This window comes from Hippocampus comes, unplaced genomic scaffold, assembly GCF_001891065.2.
Source record: "Hippocampus comes isolate QL1 unplaced genomic scaffold, H_comes_QL1_v1.1 scaffold135, whole genome shotgun sequence".
Lineage (NCBI taxonomy): Eukaryota > Metazoa > Chordata > Actinopteri > Syngnathiformes > Syngnathidae > Hippocampus > Hippocampus comes.
In genome coordinates this window covers 2,297,005-2,319,319 of record NW_017805583.1, presented here as the reverse complement: position 1 = coordinate 2,319,319, position 22,315 = coordinate 2,297,005, and the positions used below count along the sequence as shown (strand labels likewise).

The window sequence follows — 22,315 nt, the reverse complement described above, 5'->3', positions numbered from 1 at the left end:
GATAACCAATCCAATCAGTTGATGGACCAATCTTTGACATCTATTTAAACATTTTTTAATTCCTGTACAGTCAAAAGTCGAATTGAGAGTTCCTGCTAGCACGTCCACAAAGAGATCCTGTGGCGTTCAGTGTGTGACGATTGAGAGTTGTGGCAGGACAAATGGTGGGTGCTTTCTCATGACAACACGCCATAGTCAAAAAGCTCTGAGCATCGGACAGTTCCTGGCCAAGAAGAACATTGCTGTGCTGGACCAACTTCCTGCTCACCCAGTAGAAAGAATTGTGGCGCGTGACAGTTGTTTGAGATGTTAATTAGGTTAACTCCTGGTCTGTGGGAGGCCACATAAAGACATTACAAATACAAATTACAAATGGCCGGTGTCATTATTTATTCTTGAGTGTTGTGGCATGGTGGAACCCCCCCCCCCACACTCCACCCCTAGATTTGTGCAAGTCTCCTAGTTAAGGCCAGAGTAGACTTTCTTACCGTTGAGTCCGTCTGCGTCTTGGACATCCAGAAAGGGGGCTGGTCCCCAGATTCGGATGGTTCCGTCATCGGAGGCGCTTGCCAGGAGACCGGGCAGGACGGGGTTCCAGCTCACACAGTTGACCGTGCGCGTGTGTCCAGTCAGCTCTGCGATGGGCAATTCGCTGCGTCTGTGCCAGATGTAAACTTTGTGGTCTGTGAAAGGACAGCTTTTGTCAGTTGGCACCAGGCACTAGTTGGATATTGGTGGATAGTGATGCTGTCAGAAATTCTGGAACATCCTGATAGTGAAACACAAAAGACACCGAACAAAGATTTCAATCAAAGCTGATGTCTTGCCTTCACTGCCGCTTGCAATGAAGTCCTCATTGTGGCCTCCAAAGCAGGAGTGAATGGTGTAGAAGCCCTGTGTCACCCCTTGGTACTTCCTCACCAGCACCCGATCCTGCAGGTCCCAGAGGTGCACTCCCTGCCAACACAGTCGAGATCACATTACAGAGAAGCGTTGAGCTCAAAAGGGAGCCAGTAGCTTGAGCTTCACCACTTTAATGGCGTTAAGTGAACAGCCACTGACCTGGGTAGCAACGTTGAGCAGAGCTAATCTTCCATTCTTGGAGACTGTGAAGGACATTATTGGATGGTCCTCCTGGACTCTGAAAGAAACCATCAACCAAAGTCAGACTTTGGACTCCTTCAAATTACTTCTGTCAAATGAAAAAAAAACCCTCTTAATCTGCTATTGGTAGATATTATTAATATTATTCTTTTTTATTGCAAGAAGTTAGCAATTTGATGTGTGTCCCTTTTTGTCCCTCAGTTGACAATATTTACACGCACACACACACACACACACACACACACACACACACACACACACACACACACACACACACACACACACACACACACACACACACACACAAACAAAAGGAACTGCATATGACATGATGCCAAAGAAGTGGGAAAACTCCAGAAGAATGCAGCTGTGTGAATTTGTCGCAGTCATACCTCAGCGGCTGAAACGAGCTTTATGTGCAATAAGTGCTGCTTTGCGTGACTGACATACATGTTTCTGTCCGTCAGGTCCTCAAAGTTGTAGCCACGAATGCGCTGGTGGGTGTCAGAAGCAAGGACGGTGCGTCCGTCTCCCAAACACCACAGGCACTGCACACGAATGCCTTCCCATGAGTCCAGAAGGTTTCCATCCAAGTCCTGTTCAAAAGACACATCATGAAAAATTATAAAGAGAATGGAAATCAAATCCTAACAGGCCACAACGACATTTCGGAATGAGACATTCGATACTCAGTATAACTGGAGTAACGTGAATAAGATGACATATTTCATTTGACAATAACCTGAAGCAGAAATTCCCTCCATCTGACTTCACTTCTCTCTCATGGAATGATTTTCCTAATTCTATCCGCAAGACCACTCGCTTTCTCTATCACTCTCAAACTATCATTTTCACTGTTCTTGAGCTAATACAGTCCTTCGGCCAGGTTCAGAACCATCACTTAGTTCTGCAAAAGAGTGCTACAGTCCTAAATCATCTCTTGTAGGTCAGTGCTTCTGCATCTGGTGCTTCAGTCAATGAGCTTGAAATAAAACTTATGTGTCTGTGAAAAAAAATAAACGTATGTCCATTTTTGTCTTTTTTTTTTTTTTGGATAAAGACATGAAATGTAATATTCTGAATCTTGCCCTAATTTCCGCGGAGAGCTTTGAAATCCACGGCAAATGCCGTGATCGTGGTTTCCTTCAGGGACTATCAAAATATATTATAGACCAGTGGTTCTTAACCTGGGTTCGGTGAATCGGTCTCAGGGCTTTGACAAAGTCTCTATCATACAATTAAAAAGACTTATGACTTGAATTTGTATCGACTTTTTTCTGTTTTTAATAAATGCATTTTTTAATGTGTTGAATTTGTAAAAAAAAAAATCACATTTTTATTTTTCGCTCAAGAAGTGTTCGGTGAATGTGCAATGAACTGGTTGGGTTCGGTACCTCGAACAAGGTTAAGAACCACTGCTATAGACATTTTGATCCCATGACAGAAAAAAGACCCAATAAAAAAAGTATTTTCCCAACCCTTTTACAGCCAGCCTGCTGAATGAAAAATGTTTCGAAATGTATTCAAACGTTTGGAAATAATTTAAACAAACATAGCGCGACCTCATTCACCTATCGTTCAAACACATGCACACACATTTGTACACTGAATCGGGTGCTGAATATCGTATTTAAGGATACTAACTACAGTGCCCCTTAGGGAGGTCGTTTGGTAAACCATTCAGGTGTTGCAACAAGCTAGTTACATAGGGGAAATTATGATTTGACAGTATGCATTTTATTTAAAAAAACAAAACATGACAACTACTAAATAATTCGGAACGTTTTTTTCCTCTCTCTTTTTTTTTTTAAATATATGTGTTAGTATGAGCAAGCAGGACAGCTTGATTAGCAACCTCAGTGATTAACCGTTTACCACTGCTTAGCAGTGAAATTGTATTGTTTGTGTGAGCTGTAAATGCGTATTTGTGAGCGTGTTGTGAAAGATACTCACACATTGGTAGAACTGGCCTCTCTGCCCACCAGTGATGAAGCGTTTGCCATCTGGATTCCACGCCACGCTAGTGAGACTATCTTCATGAGATTGACTCATCTTTGTTCGTAACTCCCCCGTCTAAACAACCAGAGAGGGGAACACGTTGCACTCAATTCCAGTCCCTTCAGGGGAGGTTGATATCATGTCACCCACCCACTTTATCTCATAAACGTGAGTGAACATTCACATTTTTGTAAATAACACCCACCCATGTGGACAACATTGTTGGCACAGCTGGTCACATGCTGATGTAGTTGCAAATGGGCTAAGATGAATTTACCTGTACATTCCACAGCCACAACTCGGAGCAATCGTCAGGACCACATGCTATCAGGTAGGCATCATCAGGGCTCCATGCCAAGTAAGAAACTCCATACGCATGACCCTCCAGAGTCTTCATTAACTTTACCTGCCTTGTTTCCTATTAAAAAAAACACACACACAAAGTTCCAGCTCCAAAGTTCCAACTCATCCCAAATTGACGACATACAGTAGCATGATGACAAGTTAAAACATTACCATGTCAACATGCCATATAATGACAGTAGTGTCTTTAGAGCCAGTTGCCAGTTTTGTGCCATCATTGGAGAACTTGCAGAACCAGACTTCATTGCAGTGTTCGGTAAGTATTTGCTGTGTGTAGCAGGGAAACTGTTTCCTAAAAACAGCAACATACAATTATTGCACAAACCATTTTAAATTTAATTCATATCAATTATATACAGTATTTCAAAATAAAATGTGTTATTGAAATGGTGATGATTACACTCAAAAGGCTTTGCGACCCTTTGAAAAAAATATCTTGATGACGATACAGCCCATTTTATTTCACAATAACGATATACCACAGTATATTTTTCTGTTCGGAAAATGAAACTTCAAATTTGCTTCATGAATGAGTTGTATTTTTTTTTTTTACTCTTCTAGATGGGACTGTTGGTTTAAATATGGGGGATTAAGAAATGACAAGTCATTGTAGTTTCAGCCCAAAGTTGAACTTTGAGGCCACTCCTCCTGGCTAACGTATGGGACACCGGACCATTCCTTGTTTAGCTGTGTACTGAGTGTAATTTTCTCTCCAGACACTTACAGAATTGTCTGTTATTTTGCTTTAATGCAGTTCCAGCGATACCGCTGTGAAGTGTACTCCATCTCCCAAGCACTTAATTAGTTTTTTCACAATCGATAACATTACATTAGCTTAGCAAGTAGCATGGCTTCACTGGCCTTCCCTCTGATAATTTCCATTTTCTGATCCGCTTATCAAATCCCACCTGTCTTCGGGCAGTCGGCGGGGAACACCCTGAACTGGTTGCCAGCCAATTGCAGGGCACACATAGACGAACAACCATTCACACTCACACCTAGGGACAATTTAGAGTGTTCCATTAACCTGCCAAGCATGTTTGTGGAATGTGGGAGGAAACCAGAGTACCCGGAGGAAACCAACGCAGGCACGGGGAGAACATGCAAATTGGCAGCTTATTTTTTCCCAAAGCAGTCATATTCGTTATTTGCATTCACCCATCTGGTGATTTCTGAATTTTCATTGACTCTTAGATTTAAATGTGCACTTTGGATTTGGAAACATAGGATGACTATATGATTCACTTCCTCATATTAATGTTCAGTTTGCCACAAATCACGCTTCTCCACCAATCTTATAATTATGCGGTTTGCTGCAGATGACAAAATGAAAAAAAAAAATCACAAACTCACTTCCATCGTCGTCACATTACATATCATCAAATCGCCAAGCTCCACCAAAAACTGTCAATAATTTTTAATAACAAGGAGATCAGAAAGGCTTTCTATACACTGTGTGGATTACCGGCTGCAGCCGTGGTCGAGCAACAAGGAGACAGAGTCCAGTCCACTGTCCAGCTTAGTATTGTGGTAGAGGCAGCGCTCCCGCTGTAGTTCCACCGCTTGTTTTAGCAGAGTCTGCAGCCTGCGAGGAGGCAGCATCACTGACGGAGGCAGGTAGGCTGCACACACGCAGAAAGATCACACTGCATTGTAAACAGAAACAGCCTTTGCTAAAACAACTTTTCATAAATTGACAATATACATTGATTTACTTCTGCCAGGCATCAATCACACATGGAGAGGGGTTAAAGTGAAATACATGAAACATTGATGGATTTTATTTCTGCAAAGGAAGAAACAATTCGGTCTTGGTTCCTGTCCGGTTGGAAGTGAACAGTTTATTTTTGTCATGACAGTCCAAGTACAGTGAAACAACAGACAGACAGCACATTGAAGGCAAGCTCATTTGCATATGCTGTTCTAGTAAGTGACACAATGAATAGTCTTGCTACTATACTGTACAGTGACTGTCACTGTCAATCTTGTGGAAATGGTGAAATACAAATGGGGGGGGGGAAACAAATCTGCTTGAACATGTTATTTTGAAGGCAAATACAAGAAAAAAGAATCAGACATGCAACTACGACTAACTGAAATAAATAAGATGTATTCTATGAAAAAATTATAACGGTGTTAAAAGTAGATTTCAGCGGTTTAAAACTCCCTTAAGCGATGCATCACACTGAATTACTGTGAAGACGAAACATGTTGACTTAAATTGATTCATAGAAAATTCATTTCCTCTGAAATGTGTAATAATCTCATCAATTATATCAGGCAATATAATCACCCAAACAAAATGTTGATTACACCAGAAACAAAAGGTAAAATGTAGAAAATGAGCTGCAGGATTTCAGCAAAGGCATGATAAGCCCAAGGATGTGCAGAATGTACAATACACTGTGTACACTTGGTGTGGATGAGTCAGAATGTACTCACTCTGGAGTTTGTCCAGCAGCTTTGTTCGGGATACAGTGCCTTTGCCTTCCCAGTCCGCTTTGGCTCGCAGGTCCTCTGCGTGACTGCACATCAGGTACCTTCAAATCACACAATCAACTTCCTTAACTAGTGTCAAAGACAGTGAGTTGATATGACTGTTGTGAAAATTTAACCCTCCCCCACCCCTTTCAAAAAAAAATCTCAATGTTAACAGTGTAGATTAGAAGGTACACCTGTGACCCAATTCAAAATATAAAATAACATACTGACTTTACACAGATCTGATTAGCTGGATCGGATCGGCCAGTATTTTGCATTTTATGCACATTTTTTGATCGGCCCTCATGTCTTTAATCCGCTTATCGATCGATGATATTATTGAGCAGATCTGCAAAATAAAACATCACAGGTGAAATTTTGCAAATGCTGATGATGACCACGCAATGCACATCACAAGTATCCAGTTTTTAAGTTGCTTCACTTATCTTTGTGTGTGTGTGTGTGTGTGTGTGTGTGTGTGTGTGTGTGTGTGTGTGTGTGTGTGTGTATATATATATATATTATATATATATATATATATATGCGCATGCATGCAACTGTTATTTAATGTGACGACCTTGATTCGTAACACTTTCACTGCCTTCAAAGATTTAAACGCCAAGACACGTTCATCGATACCTTATAAGGCAATGTCAGTACAATGTCCAGTGTCCCACTTCCCTTCCTTCTGCCACACAAGTTTGACTCGTTTGGCAACGCAAAAATGTTTGTATAAATAAAATATATATTCAAAACACACGATTTTTTCACCCTCTATTTTGCTTCCTTGAGGCATTCCGAAGATTGCGAAACACTGGCAAAAATGCTTCAACTGGTACTCGATAAACAGTACCCAAGATCACTTTAATTGTTACAACTTGCCAAAGGACTACAGACGGAAACTGGCCAATGGCTATAATCTGGCCTATTTATATGTAAATGCTCATTCATATACACTGTGCCCTTTAAAAAACTAAAAAAATAAAATCTTTTAAATGTGCAGTCAACAAACAAGTTATTTAAACAGATATTTGGCTCCATATCGCAATCAGATCTCTGATCAGATATCATTTTTATTTTTTTAAAACTCGCTGATCAGCAATCAGTGATTGGCTCCCAAAATTCTGGTCATCTATAAGACTAATATGAAGTTACAGTATTCTATTGTCGGTAAACATCAAATAATCATGTAATAAAAATTGCACAATTGATCTAAGATAAGATAATCAATCCTTTGATAGTTTATTACCTATTAATGAAAGTGAAGGTTTATTTTTCAAGACATTTGAAGCCAAAATGTCCACCGGTTCTGGAATGACCCCTATATCTAGGCCATTGCGTTACATATGAATGTTAGCATTTCCATTTTAGGAGTTAATAACAATAACCAGTTTTTATATATTTACAGTAAAATTAACTTGTTTTTTTCCCCCTTGATCTTTTGACAGCCCCTAAAGGTCATGGCGCCATAAGCATCTGACTATGTTGCCTAATGGATGAAGCGGTCCTGGTGAGAACGCTTATATTCATTGAAGAAAAGGGAAAAAAACCCCACGATTATGCTCTTTCAACCAAAACAGGGGATTGGAAAAAAAATAGAAAGGCAACACAAAATATAAATTTTTCAAATTTATTGGATTAATGATGTGAAGGATTTGGTATACTGACCCGCTCAAAATATGGATGCGCTCTGTGTTGTACTTGAGAGGCGTGAGTTCGGCTCTGAGAACCTGCAGAGCCTCCAAGACTTTACCATCCTCGAGATACTCCAAATACTTCTGCTGCAGCAGGAGGAACTTCATGCGCTGCACAGTTCAATGTTCAGAGAGCAAAGAAAAAAATGGCAATGTGAATCCCACATGATATGTATTGCACATTATACACTCTAACCAAGCAATTAATCGATGATCAACACTGACAGTGAAACCCTCTAGACTAAGTTCGACAATACAAAACATCTGCCACAAGAACGTTGATAAAGCTCAAAGCAGAGACGTGGTCAAAAAAGTTTCCGGCGGGTATGGTGTTAAAACCCCAACTAGAACAGGGTGTTTGGATATCAGAGCATGTCGGAAATAAAGATAAGGGAATTTAAGAGGGATATCCCGATCCGATCACATGATCGGAAATTGGGGCCGATCACGTGATTTTCAGCTGATCCGGTATCAGGTGAAAACACACACACACACACACACACACACACACACACACACACACACACACACACACACGCATTTTTCTTTTTTAGTAGTGATGCAGTTGCACATACCCACAGACACGTCTCCTCTGCTGCGCACAGATCTCTTGCAGGCAGAGACAGAGCGATGAGTTTGTCTTCATAGCTCGTTTAGAGGGAGAAGTAAGCTAAAAGATACTTCTTTTGAGAGTGTTACAAAAAGCAACTGGCACCGATTTGGTGTCATGGTCCATACACATTGATGTATGTATATTTCGATATTTATTTGAGAAAAACCAGAGGCATTCTCTTTTTTTCTAAATTCATTGCCGAGGTTTTGGAGATCGGGACTTTGTATCGACAGACACTTAAAACCAAAAACTGACTCGGGTGCCAAAAAAATGATGATCGGGAGATCCCAAGAATTTAAGGCTTGGACCTGTTTCCAAATGGAACAGCCTGATCATAATCTGCATTCTGTGAGCCGTCATGGTAATCATAGCAAATCATGATCAATTGAGTAGTAATTAATGTGCTACAAAACAAACATTGGTAAGGGCCAAGAGCCCAAGATCTCTGACTGTGAAGCAGACATGAGAACCGTGTGCCTGGAACATGTCAAACTTCAACGCTACAAATGAATAGGTGCTACTTTGTGCCTCAAAGTCTGCAAATGCGCAAGTTGAAGAGCTAAAGTGCATTAGCCCTGCTAATATAATTGGTGGGTTCATGGTGCGCATACAGACAATTGTGCTAATCTGGAGCCCATCTGATTGACCCATTATGGAGCTCAAAACACTCCACATACTCAATCTGATGTCATGTCTTTCATTCATGAATATTCATAACCACAAAAGTTTGTGTTTAGGTGCGCAGGTGTCAGTCTGGGGTACTCACCACTATAGCAGTAGGAGAATGCATCAGTGCCTTCAGCTCATTTAGATCACTCTCCGCCTAAATTAGGAAGGTTAAGCAAATTCATTTATTTATTTCAAATGACAAATCATATACTATATAGTTGTACTCATGGGAATATGGCAGAGCAGTAAATAATTTGGTTCAACCTTGTCCCACTCTCCTTCCATGACATGATTGCGAAACTTTGTGGCAGAGGGATGCTCCAGCCTGCACCCAGATTCTTGCATGAGGAGGTCCACCGTCTGACTGTTAACAATAGACGTCACAGAGGACAAAATCAATTCACAACATTGACCTGTTAGTACACCCCCTCTCATGACATGTGACTTTTTGTGTCGTGTGTGTGTGGCTACTGCTACACACACACATACACACATACATATACACACACACGTTTTTATTTAAGTCTCACTGTATGTCCGTATGGAAGAAGGAAGGTCGAATAGTTAATTCTGAATTTTACTTTTTTTTTCCAACACAATTCGTATTGTGACATCTTTTTTTTAATCATACAATTTGGCAAATACTTCCATCCATCCATTGTCTAATCCACTTATCCTCACAAGAGTCGCGGGTGTGCTGGAGCCTATCCCAGCAGTCTTCCGGCAGTAGGCGGGGTATGCCCTGAACTGGTTGCCAGCCAATCGCAGGGCACACGTAGACAAACAACCGTCCATGCTCACACTCACACCTAGGGACAATTTAGAGTGCTCCATTAGCCTGCCATGCATGTTTTTGGAATGTGGGAGGAACCTGGAGTACTCGGAGAAAACCTCCGCAGGCACAGGCAGAACATGCAAACTCCACACAGGAAGGCCCTGCACTTCTACACTGTGACACAGACGTGCTACCCTGCCGCCTACAAATATTTCATCTATTAAAAAAAAAGAAAAAAAAAAAGAACTAATACAAAAATTAATAAAAAAACAAACTAAAACAAAAGCATTGTCAAAATATAAAAGCTTAAAAAAACATCTGTTCTAAAAACTAATTGAAGTAAAAAAAAAAGTCAAAATGAAAAACTTTTACAATCCTACTACAGCGGTAGAGAAGGGAGCTAAAATCATTCAATTCCTTTACCCAGTTTTCTCAAGCAGTCTGCGTTGGTCAAATGACATGTCAGTGTTTGTTTAAGAGTGGTGCAATCAGATTTTGCTTGAGGTTTTGCCACCTGACAGTACATGACATTACGGTGAAAAGATCTATCATAAAATCTAACCCAAATTCCAATACAAGGGAAGCTCAACTAAGTTCCAAGTTATTTCAGAAAGACAGAGCGATCTAGTAGTATTTCATAGCTATTTTTGGTATTAAAATGCAATGTATGACTGTCTGTCAAAAAAGGCTCTAGAAGAAACAAACATGTGCCATTCATCTTTTCGATGACGTCCTGTATGCTGATGGAGTTTACCGCACAGAGTGGGAGTCCACTTTATAGAAATGTATATTGTAGCAACATCTATTTTTATTGTCATCTTCATTACCATATTTGGCATGAGAGTAATCCAAAAGTAATTAAACTTATTCAAGTTACATTACTTTATGAAAGTAATTGGATTGTGTTGCTCACTAAAATGTTTTAACAGCTAACAGGTAATTGTATGATAATACATTTTAAAAGTAACCCTCCCAACCCTGATGATCTTTATAAATTCAAATAGTGAAGAGAGAACTATTGAAATTGGTTCTCTTTGGCTATCATGTATATGGAATGGTGCAAATAAACATACATGTTGTAACACACAAAAACAACACTTATTTGAAGTTACGTTGTTGATATTCCTGAACGTCCTCTGTATGAATGTGTATTATGAGGTGAGATCGATGCTGCAAAACCCTATCTGGGTTTCCTGATCTGACCTGCACTATTTCTTCCAATGGTCTCGTTATTTTATTAGATTGCTTTGTTGTCTATATGGAAATGATCAAGTTTTGTTAAAATGCGTAATACTAACTGAGATGATGATACTGCACAATGTGTCTGTGCTCTAGAAGTGAAGGTACTCAGTCACTCATGCAAGCAGTCATTGTGGTGGGCCAACAACAGTGTGACACAACAGGCTTTAGGTTCAACAGCGTGGTCCATGTCCCGACTTCATGTGACACGAAGCTATTCATTGAAAACAAGGTTGCAAATACGTATTCCGATGGCGCACTTGTTATATGTTCGGAATTCACGTTTGACGGCGCTGTCATCCCATAACTGACGTTAGTAGCGCATTGTCGTCATAGAAGACAGAACTGACAGAATTTTCTCCCCAAAATAGTTGAAAAATGTGACATCTGCCACCACGCGCGCGTCCCGTATTGATGCACATTGTAAAGTCCACTCCAGTTCACTTACTTGAGACCCAAATCGTGTAAATGTTGCCCAATGAGCCTGATGACGTCTTCCTCAGACTGAGACAAGCGCTTCTTTTTCTTGACGCCACAGTTGATGTCGCCCGAGCTGTTGTTGATGTTGTTGGACGCGGGCTGGGCTGACACTCCGTTGTTGTTACTCACTGGGTTTCCATTGTTGGTGGCTGACACAAGTCCATTGGAGTGAGCTGCCCCAGCGGCGGACGAATCGCCGTTCTGGGTACCGTTTCGGCTGGACACTTCAGGGTCTCGGTCCGGCACTGCCCCGTTAGCCTGCATGTTAGCACACTTTGTATGGCGAGTACAAAAAAAAAAAGGACGACAGACGCAGTGGGACAACGCGGGGGCAACGAAACCACCGGCAAAGCCGCCGATAGGCCCACTGACCCAGATGCAGCCCCCAACTGTCTCGTTCCCTCGCGGCCGAATCTGCTGTTCGATACGCGGCGGTTGCTGCGACAAAAAAAGACTTAACACTTCGACTCGGAGGACGAAGAGACGAAGGCGACAATTATTCCTACCGCCACATTTTGCGAGATTTCGTAATATTTGGCGCTGTCATATAGCGCTTCGGTCGCGTTGAAGTTACTGATTATTACGGCTTGTTATTGTTGCTTCCAGACAGCTGCAGCCCTGTTATGGACTTACGCAGTGACGTCAGCGGAAATTCCTTCATGTCTTTTTGTACGTGCGGCGTCACCGCTAGGGGGCGCACACGTGCCTGATCCCTCCATGTCCATTATACGCGCCACCACCAGTTACAGCATCACCCCGGATGCAAGTGCAACCAGAGGACAGTTCAAGGAGAGCCAGTACCATAGAAAAAGAGTCGATGTGGGACAGTTAGAACAAATAACTAACTAATCCTTATTTCGGGTTAAGTTTCAAACAATCACTACTATAACAATTGGGCCCATTTGTTACCCAGTTTCATGGTTCATGTACACATTATTCCAGTCTGAAAGGCTTTACACGAGCCTGCCGATAAGCTGTAAAATTTATTTCAAAATTCTGCTACTGGTCTATAAAGCCATTAAATGGTTTGGGTTCTGAATACATTAAAGAAATGCTGATTTAACATAAACCCAGTAGGCCTCTGAGATCTGCAGACTTGGGTCAATTAGTGGAGCCTGGAGCTCAAAGTAAACATGGTTAAGCAGCACTTAGCTGTAATGCTGCATGCAAATAGAAATCCAAATTAAAACGTTCATTTCTTTACTTTTAAACGATTTACCTGTATTTTTTTTTTACATTTCTGTTAGTGTTTAAATGCCATCAGTGTACACCCTTTAAGTAATTTTGGTAAGATACTTTTGTTTTCTCTGCTTTACTTCTTAATGTCATTCACTGTTGTGTTCATAAATGCTTTAAGGTGTTGTCTTTGCTTGTGTGAAGCACACTGAATTGCATTTGCATTGTGTATGAAATGTGCTACACAAATAAAGCTGCCTTGCCTTTTGTCCTCGCAGATAAGAATTCAGCGCACTATGTAAAATGACTGTGTTGTACTGCCATGTTTTCCACTATTGCCTTCCAACACTGTATAACATTTTAGCAGAGTAATTGGAAAAGCTTTGCTTACTAGTAAGGCAACTACATGTTACCAGTGGGGCAAAATTGCACTTAAACTCCACGCCACCAGTACTACTAGTGACAAAATGCTACTAGTTTACATGTAGCACTTCACTAGGACTGTTGTGCTATCAGCATGCAGATGTCAACTAGCCCAGTTTTACATTATAGTGACATGTAGTCCTTACTATAGTGAGGACAAAGAATATAGGCCTACCAGTAGACGGACCTTAAGGAAGAGATCAGGGAGTTGTTTGAATATAATATGTTGCTGATTTCAGTAGAAAATGGTTATAAAAATGACAGGCTCACATAAAAAAAAAGAAAAAAATCAACTCACTTTATTATGACAACTGAAATGAACACGGCAACATCGACTTATAAGTATTTAAAATGAAAAAGCATTCTCGGCATCAAATGTTCATAAGTGATACAGTAGACCTCTACAATATAAATCAAGTGGGAAACAGCGGTGGGCTCATTGTCGTCAAGGCGAGAGTCAATGAAAGAAAATTGGGGCATTGAGGGGGACTAGAACCCCTTGGAGAAATCTATGCAGTCTTTTGGTGCTATTCGCTGGATTTGTAGAAGTGCTTTAGCAACGTAATATATGGAATTAACACATTATTTAAAGTGCTATCTTGTTCCTTCGATGCTTTGAAAATACAAACAAGGAAACACTCTCAAATCCATGTTTTGGCTTTAACAACTAATCATTTCATGAGAATTGGCACTTTCACATGAGTAAAAAAAATGTCCCAGGTGTTTGCAATTCATTCATCTCACCCATAAATACTGTTTTGACTCTTATGTACAACAGCATCTTTTTTTTTTTTAAATGGAGCACAATTTTACATTATATTATAAAAATATGACTTAAAGGGGAAGGTATGACTTATCCTTTTCTTAAAAGAGCACGTCAAGGTTTTCAGAGGAAACTATTGCACTTTGATCCCGTCCTACAGCAGAGGTTTCCTAAACACACTGAATCAAAACCTACGTAATGTTTACTAATTCTCCTGTGTGTCCCGGCTGCCACCTTGTACATCTAAAATGGCAACTTTATGCAGAAGGATGCTGTCATCTCTGCCAACACCTGAAAACAATGCATGCGCTGCTGACTCGACTGTTCTATTTAAAGGTGCCGAAATGATCACATTTTCCAACAAATTTGACCAGAAATGGACAAACTGACATGAAATGGTTCTGCAACAATTCCATGATGTTAAAATTGGTCGAAGTAACAGGACGTAGAACATTTGCTTCCTTTAAAGAAGCAATACAACTGGACTGGTGGGTTGAATATCCTACGTAACGGTACTGATTTTGCATTAAATCGTCCCAAAAAGACTATTTCATGCAAAAAATATATATTTGTAGTACTGTACTTTGCATGAAACCCACTTGTTTACTTGAGTGGTTGTCAAACCTTGGGTGGTCCCATTTTAGTGTGAAATTCCTAATCACAAAATAAAACTTGGAAATGTCATTATGACAGAACATCTCAATAAATTAAACATGACAGAAACTACACACATTCTTTTAAAGAGGACACGGAGAGGAACATTTCAACAAAAATGGCATCGTGTGTACAATTCATGTTTTTTGTATACAATTTTGACCTGAGAAGTAACTAAAGCTGTCAAATTTATGTCGGGAATCTAAAGCAGATGAATGGCACAAACAAATTTAAAGACTCAAGTAAAGTGCAGGTACCTCAAAATTGTACCCTTATTAGTATAATTCCGTGACCTTCCATCACTGGTTTGTTTGCCAGTTGTTGAAGCTTTCAAGTAGTGTAGTTATTTTCATCACTGGTCAAAACCAAAACGAAACAGAGGCTAGCCAACTATTTAGAATAGATGAGATCCCATTTCCACCTGTTATTTACTTGGGTGCAAGCACAACATCAGCAGTCACCCCCGCCCCATATAAAAAAAACGGGGGAAAACACATTCACTTGACTTATTTTGTCCCTCTGAACGAAATTCTTGTCCATTTCCTTGCCCTGTTGTTAAAGGAAAGACATTTTACGACTGCGTGGCTCTTATTTCTTACATCCCCAAAATGACAGGGATGTTGGTCCCATACAGAAAAAAAAAGTTTGATGATCTAAAACCAGAGGTGATTAATTGGCAGACTTCAGGCCTTTCTATGTGGAGCCAAATTTTGATGAATACTTTGATTAATTTAACCAGGTCGACTTTGGGGGGGATTTAGGTTGTCTTATTTAATCCTGCGCAGCTTTCTGGTATTTTTTATGATCATCGAGTATACTGTATACACAGCGGAAATGTTGTGTGCACGATATCTCCTCCAATGTAACAACTCTGCCAATCAAATGGCTTAATCAGAGTGGCTTTGCGAGTGCTGCAAGTGTTTTTTCAGTGAGGTAGGAAAGGGGTGAGGATAACTGGGTAAACAGATAATAGGACACTTCAAAACAAGTTTTGTTAAGATTATTTCATATTGTTTATGTATTATTGTTGAAAAAGTATTTCAAGAAGAACAAATGCAGCAACTCCGATTATACTCACATGCAAAACTTTGTCTATGTTTCTTTCATATTTACTGTATTTGGTTCATTTTCTAGCCTGTTTTAAGCATTTTCGGGTATCCTGTCCTAAGCAATATTGAATATGCATTTGAGAAAAGTTCTTGTCCTTCTAGTTCAGTGTGAAAAATCATTGAATGCAATTTCCTGAACTGGACCTTTTCAAATCGAGGACCCCTGATATGAACAAAAAGAGGTCAAACAAATAGCCAAAGGCCTCACATATCAGCAATAAGTTGAACTTGCAAAGAAAGAACGAAAGAAAAAAAAACTTAAGTCATTGTAATAATAATTAATAATAATAATATAGTTTGATTTTTGGCTAAAAGTTTGGTTAGACAGTCTAGTCTACATCTGATATTGCTGGGCCGACAGTAGTTTCAGAAGCTCACTGTGTATAATAATATTATCATCAAATGGCTAGAACAATAAATACAAAAAAAAAACAACGCTGTCACAATAAACTGCCGTTCTTCTTTAAAAGCACAGTCAATAGAAAGGAATAGTGGACTTGAGATAGTGGAATCCTTCATCTAAAATTTGGTGATCACATCTGTGATAGGCACTTCTATCTACCAACAACGAGTAAAACAAACAGTATCTGCTCTGTGGCTCCAATCTTGTCTCTGTCCAAAAACATGCACAGTTTTACCTATTATTCATGTTGATGGCCCAGGCCAGCAGTTTAAGTGTGCTTTCGAGATCTCATGAACAGACAGGAGAGGACAGGACAGGACAGTACGGACTCAACTAACCTATTGCCCGGCCAAGAGCACGGGGAACCAATACATTGACTGAGGAAATCCAGCAATGCAGATACATACACACACACACGCACACACACACCTATGAACGCCCCCGCTCCACATGACAGCTCGCTTCCGGTCAAATTTTTGGGGATTGCAAATATAGATAGTTGGATGTTGAAGTCACAGTGTGATTCCAGTCTGCGGTTTGTTTTTCAAAAACAGACTTTTCTCCCATTCTTTTCTGTCTGCAAATTCCATCACCATGACCTTAATTATGTAATCCTTTGAATGAAGTGTCACATGTTTATACTACTGGCACATAATGATGTATTATGTTACACTTTCACAAAGAAGTAAAGCCAGAACTCCAACCGGGCGGTATCCCCCTCACAAACGATTCAACGATGGCACTGAATTACAAGTACATTCTCTAGTGGCATTAAAAAAGGGAATTGCTTCCCATAGAGGTGAAGACATCGTCAGTAAAGAGCGGCTTGTTGACACAGACGGCTGTTTAAGCATGTCCGCGGTAATTAATTGGAGCTGTCAACCTTGTCTTCAGCAGAGCCTGCAAAAAGATGTGGCTACGCAGAGATGTGGAGGCAGTGTCTAAAGATTATGAGGGCATTTCATGGTTTCAAGGCAAATGACTTTGCATTCAAAAGTTCTTTGCACAACTTTAGCATACATGTGCTGTGATTCTTTTATGTTTGAGCTTAGCTGTCCACAACTTGATGTGGAAGAGTGACAGAGGAGCCATTCAGAAAGGAACCTTGTTTGTCCCTTCCCTTGAGAAAATAAGTGAGCAGCTCCCCCTTTCCCTTCACAAAGATAGGCCCCCTCCTCACAAAGCGGAAGCCATACTCTTTGAGAATGTTGTAGCAATCCTCCACCACCTGGGGGAACACACACACAACAGCATACAATTATCCAGATTTAGCTACAGCGCTACATACTCTTAGCACACGCTAGTTTTCCCAAATATTATTGTTAAAACCATAACCTCCTAAAATTGATTATGTTAATATCTTCCATCATAAAGGTAACATGATTTTTTTCTTCTTCTTAAATATCTACCCCCCACTATTCAATACTTTTAGAAGCCAGCAATTGCAGCCTCAGCCCTTTTCACAATGATGTTACAAGCCTAGCACGCCTTTTTCTGAGTAGCTTCTTCCATTTGTCTTTGCGGATCTTGTCAATCTTCATCAGACTGGATGAGGAAGTTGAATCTCAGCCAATTTCAGATTCCTCCGGAAATGTTGCATCAAGTCTGATCTCTGGCTGGGACACTCGAGGACACTCACAGACTCCTCAAGTCAGTCCTTCATTATCTTGGCTGGAATATGAGGACAGTTGTTCCGGTGCAGGGTGAACCTTTGACCCCCGTCTGAGGTCCACAGCGCTCTGAAGTGTACATTGCTGTATCATTCTCGCTCTCACGTCCGACTTTCAGCTGATGGAAAAACATCCTCTGAGAATGATGTTGCCACCATCATGCTTAATTGCAGGTATGGTGTTGGCCAAGAGTTGAATGCTGTCATTCCTTTAGACATTAAACTTGGCATTCAAGTCAGATTTAATGATTGGCTGCTTCAGACCAGATGAAGCACATTTTGGCAAACTTCAATTATGTAATCATGTGTCACACCCCTTCTCCTGTGATCAATCACTGCACTTAAGAAGAGTCCTAACTGGTTCCAAAATTCTTCTATTTTGAAAAGATGGAAACCATCGTGTTTGCTGTGGTGTCATCTATGCCATAGATTTTATTTTTAACCTTTGCCCAGATCTGTGCTTTGAGCTATGTAATCTCTCACAATGTACAGACAATTCCTTCAAAGGAAAAGTGAACCTCAACATTTTCTTGACAAGAATATGTTTTATACAGCCCGACTAGACTAAATATGGCCTTTTGATTGATTTGATTTGGGGAATATGAGTTCAGCAGTAAAATCCACCTGTTTTTGTCTATCTCAGGGGGCGGCCATTTTGCCACTTGCTGTCAACTGAAAACGACATCACAGTTGCTCAGGGCTCAGGTCATGACCAATCCTGGCTCAGCTTCAGAACACGGGTGAGGGGTGTAAAAAGGATACATCTGAGGACAATTTTTGGTTTCACAGAAAAGTGCTACATTTACAGGGTTCGTTGAAACAATCCAAGTGCAGGGAATCATTTTTCGTTGTTTTCTTTGCTTTGATTCTATTCTTCTCATCTGCGAGTTGATTTAAATCTGACAGAGTGCTTAGAGTGCTGGTTAGGAAAATATTTCTTCAAATGTAGGTTACTCTATAGTTGCAAAGCTGTACACCCTAAAGCTAAATTCAGTAACATGTGAAAGAGTATGTGATCTTGACAATAAGGTACAAACTCTTACGATACCTGAATGTTTCCCATCACCCCCGTGGACTCCATACGACTAGCAACATTCACTGTGTTTCCCCAGATGTCGTAGTGAGGTTTGCGGGCACCAATCACACCTGCTAAAACTGCTCCTTTATTCAGACCTGATGGGAGACCATGGATAAAAACAAAGAAGCAAAAAAATATATATAATAGGTCTTGCAAATTACAAGTGACTGAGAATCATACTTTTACAGTATCGATGTATATTTTCCTTCCTTCCTTTTCATTTCCTTCCGGGTTTCATTCATCAGTACAGAACTGAAACCATCGTTGGTTCGTGTACCATATTTGTATTTGGGTCATCAGACAGCCTTTTTTTGTTTTGTTTTGTTTATTGTAGATTGTACTATTTAATTAGAGGACTCCAGAGATATGGTAATACATTCAAAGAATATATTTGGGTCAGACAACTCAACCGTACATTAACAATGCATGGGAAATTAGACTTCATAAATGGTCATTTGAAGGATACCATTCAAGTCCCGTATCACTCTGGAATTCCTGTAGAACCCCTAAAAGGGTGACGTATCAGATGGTTTATTTCACGCAAAAAGTTATTTTAACAAATCAATTTAGCAAATAGCAATTTCCATGAAGACTTTATGGGTTAAAAGCAAGAATTTGGTCAGTCAGGTCCATTCCAAATGAATACTTGCATTTTTTATATTTTTTTCATTCATTGAACTAATATCAGCACATCTGCCTCACAGTGTAGAGGTGCAGGGTTCAATGCCGGCTCTGGCCTTCCTGTGTGGAGTTTGCATGTTCTCCCTGTGGGTTTTGTGGGTCTCCCTGCGTGGGTTTTCTCCGGGTACTCCGGTTTCCTCCCACATCCCACAAACATGCATGGCAGGCTAATGGAACACTCAAAATTGTTCCTAGGTGTGAGTGTGAGCGCGGATGCTTGTTTGTCTATGTGTGCCCTGCGATTGGCTGGCAATCAGTTCTGGGTGTACCTACTGCCCGAAGACAGCTGGGAAAGGCTCCAGCACACCCGTGACCTTTGTGAGGATAAAGCGGATGATAAATTTATAAAATCTGCTGGAAGCCCACTGATAGATTTGTGATTACAAATCAGACAATGTTTCTATGCCAAATTAGTACTTTCATGTCATGCCAATGTTTCTCCTATAAGCTTTTATTTATATACTGTGTTATAATATTACAGTGAACCCCCTCTACTAGTGAGGGATCGGGACCGGGGCTGGCCTACGAATAGTGCATTGGAGGGAAAAAAGAAAATAAATAACCCAAATAAATAGTCCCCAAAACACAGATAATGATTCAATACACATTTTCCCTGGAAAACACAGGAAAACATGTAGGGGATCACCCGCTAAAACCATAATATACCACCACAAAATGAAAAATATTGAGAAAAAAAAAAAGGTAATTTGCGGATACCAAACTGCGAGCATTCTGGGGTCCGCTACATAATCAAATACAAACCACATATGAAAGCAGCTAAACTGTGAAGACGTACCGATTCGTAGCATGAAGTTGTTGAAGGATTGGTAGTTTATGTTCATGAGTGTGACCTTCATGGCTAGCGCAAAGTCCGCCAGGTCTGCCAGGTGCTGCCAGCGCTCTTTGTCGGACTGCTCCTCCTTCTACCGAACAATTAGTATGAATATATTTTTGTGGTAAGTTGATCAGTGACACAGAAAAACACAACAATGTCGAGTGACCATACTGACCTTGGTACAGGCGTACCCATTGTTGACATCAGAAGTAACCCCTGATGCGGCCATGTAGGTGCTTCCGATGGTCTTGATTTTTGTGATGTAGCGAAACTGAGGCTCATCCAGCAACTGTAATGGATTTTTTTTTGTGCCTTAATAAATTAAACTGGCATTTGGAAACTTCATTTTGTATTTACTTGGGTAGTCTCTGTGTGATATTAAAAATGGTTTGATGAACCGAAACCTTTGTATGTGATGAATATGCAAAGAACACAGAAATGAGGAAGGGGGCAATTTCACAGCACTGTACATCAAACACAGATACTTTACTTGTACCCAAATCACGATCAGGGTATACTTTGTACCCCAATTCAAATTAATTCTATGACCCGAAGCGAGAACTATTTATTTTCCTTTTTGAAGTTGCATGACCAGTAGAGAAAGCATTACCCACAATTTGTGAAGGAACTGGGTTCTTACAACTTGGCTTGCGATGGTTTGCAAATTTAAGGGACGTTCATGTGCAAAACAAAGAGATGAGGCGAGAATATGTGAAGGGTTCATTTCCAGTCCATATGCTCCAAATCCTCTAACAAGAAGGACCACTGGCATTGGTAGATAAACTGATATATTTACAACTAATAAATAATAATCCATCCATCCATTTTCCGATCCGCTTTATCCTCACAAGGGTCGCGGAGGGGTAGGTGTGGGGAGGGGGGACGGTGCTGGAGCCTATTCCAGCGGTCTTCGGGCAGTAGGCGGGGGACACCCTGACTCGGTTGCCAGCCAATCGCAGGGCACACAGAGACGAACAACCATTTGCGCTCCCATTCACACTCCACACAGGAAAGCCGGAGCCAGAAACGAACCCTGCACCTGCGCACTGTGAGGCCGATGTGCTAACCAGTCGGCCACCCTGTCGCCTGTCGAAATGTTGTTGTTGTTTATTCCTGACAGTGTCAAACAACTAATGCAGAAGAGAACTTTTGGTAAACCAACTTACACTGTCAAAGTCTGAGATGATCTCGTTGAGGAAGCGTAAGCATTCAATGCCTCCATTATTGATGCTCTCCTCTGTGTAGAAGTCGGAGAAGTTTGGGATGGACGCAAACATGACTCCGATCTCATCATACGACTGACTGTACAACTCCTAGAACACAGCAAGTTAACAGGAAATTGAGAATGTTGGTAATTATCCATATCTGTTGGACCCAATAAATCGTATACTGTACTAACAGAGTGAAGGACCATTTGGGGAAAAAAAAGAGCAGTAATCTGTTGATGTCACCTCATCTCTTTTCTTGGAGCCCAGGAAGTGTCGAGCAACATGTTCAGGAAGCATGTTGGTCACCAACGCTTCATTCCATCGTCTCATCTCATATACCTTCTCTTTTTGCTCATGAACCTCAAGCTTCCACAGGAATAGGGTGCGAGCAAGCTTCTCCACCTTCAGGGGAACAACAGCAACTCATCACGAGCTTTGTCAACATAGACCTTTCTAATGTCTAAAATGTCAACAGAGAGACCAAAATTCTCATGCTATTTGAAAAACTGCTGTTATATAATACTGTATGGCAGGGGTTCCCCAACCTTTTTTGACCAAAGATCTACTTTTCAATCAACAAACCTCCCGCGACCGACCTGTTACCGCACGAGCACGCATGGCGCGCTCATGCACACGTGCATACGTACGCACACACGCCGTGATGAGCAACAGACATAACGGCCTCTAACATGAACAAAACAAAAAAAATAAAGTAGATACAAGAGTTTCTGAGTTTGTGAAAAGGAACTCACTGCCTACTTTACTAGAGATCTGACGCAGAGGCAGAAACTATCGTACGTATGTGTATCATTTTAAAAAGCCTCTCATGGCGCTCCAGATTCCCATTCTTTGCCAGTGCCATCGGTGAATTGTACATGCAACAATTTGAATGGGGAATTA

At 40.7% G+C, this 22,315-nt stretch overlaps 2 protein-coding genes across 3 annotated transcripts in view; both read right to left on the bottom strand.

The window, feature by feature from the left end:
* The window catches only part of wdr26a (WD repeat domain 26a), a 16,211-nt gene extending 3,896 nt beyond the window's left edge, over positions 1-12,315 (bottom strand). The window contains exons 1-13 of the mRNA XM_019879993.1: positions 11,385-12,315; positions 9,187-9,286; positions 9,020-9,076; positions 7,615-7,751; positions 5,908-6,005; positions 4,931-5,087; positions 3,619-3,757; positions 3,380-3,520; positions 3,058-3,177; positions 1,555-1,700; positions 1,063-1,141; positions 828-957; positions 489-683 (exon numbers count right to left, since the gene is read on the bottom strand). Of these exons, the coding sequence (XP_019735552.1) occupies positions 489-683; positions 828-957; positions 1,063-1,141; positions 1,555-1,700; positions 3,058-3,177; positions 3,380-3,520; positions 3,619-3,757; positions 4,931-5,087; positions 5,908-6,005; positions 7,615-7,751; positions 9,020-9,076; positions 9,187-9,286; positions 11,385-11,680 (1,795 nt within the window). The 5' untranslated portion in view covers positions 11,681-12,315. The remainder of the gene's footprint in view (positions 1-488; positions 684-827; positions 958-1,062; positions 1,142-1,554; positions 1,701-3,057; positions 3,178-3,379; positions 3,521-3,618; positions 3,758-4,930; positions 5,088-5,907; positions 6,006-7,614; positions 7,752-9,019; positions 9,077-9,186; positions 9,287-11,384) is intronic.
* Positions 12,316-13,290: 975 nt separating this feature from the next.
* adcy3a (adenylate cyclase 3a) overlaps positions 13,291-22,315 on the bottom strand; it is a 31,331-nt gene continuing 22,306 nt past the window's right edge. For both annotated transcript variants that reach the window (XM_019879992.1, XM_019879991.1), the window contains exons 16-21: positions 21,659-21,817; positions 21,374-21,520; positions 20,383-20,496; positions 20,169-20,295; positions 18,662-18,786; positions 13,291-17,172 (exon numbers count right to left, since the gene is read on the bottom strand). In XM_019879992.1, coding sequence (XP_019735551.1) covers positions 16,993-17,172; positions 18,662-18,786; positions 20,169-20,295; positions 20,383-20,496; positions 21,374-21,520; positions 21,659-21,817 — 852 coding nt within the window. In that variant the 3' untranslated portion in view covers positions 13,291-16,992. The remainder of the gene's footprint in view (positions 17,173-18,661; positions 18,787-20,168; positions 20,296-20,382; positions 20,497-21,373; positions 21,521-21,658; positions 21,818-22,315) is intronic.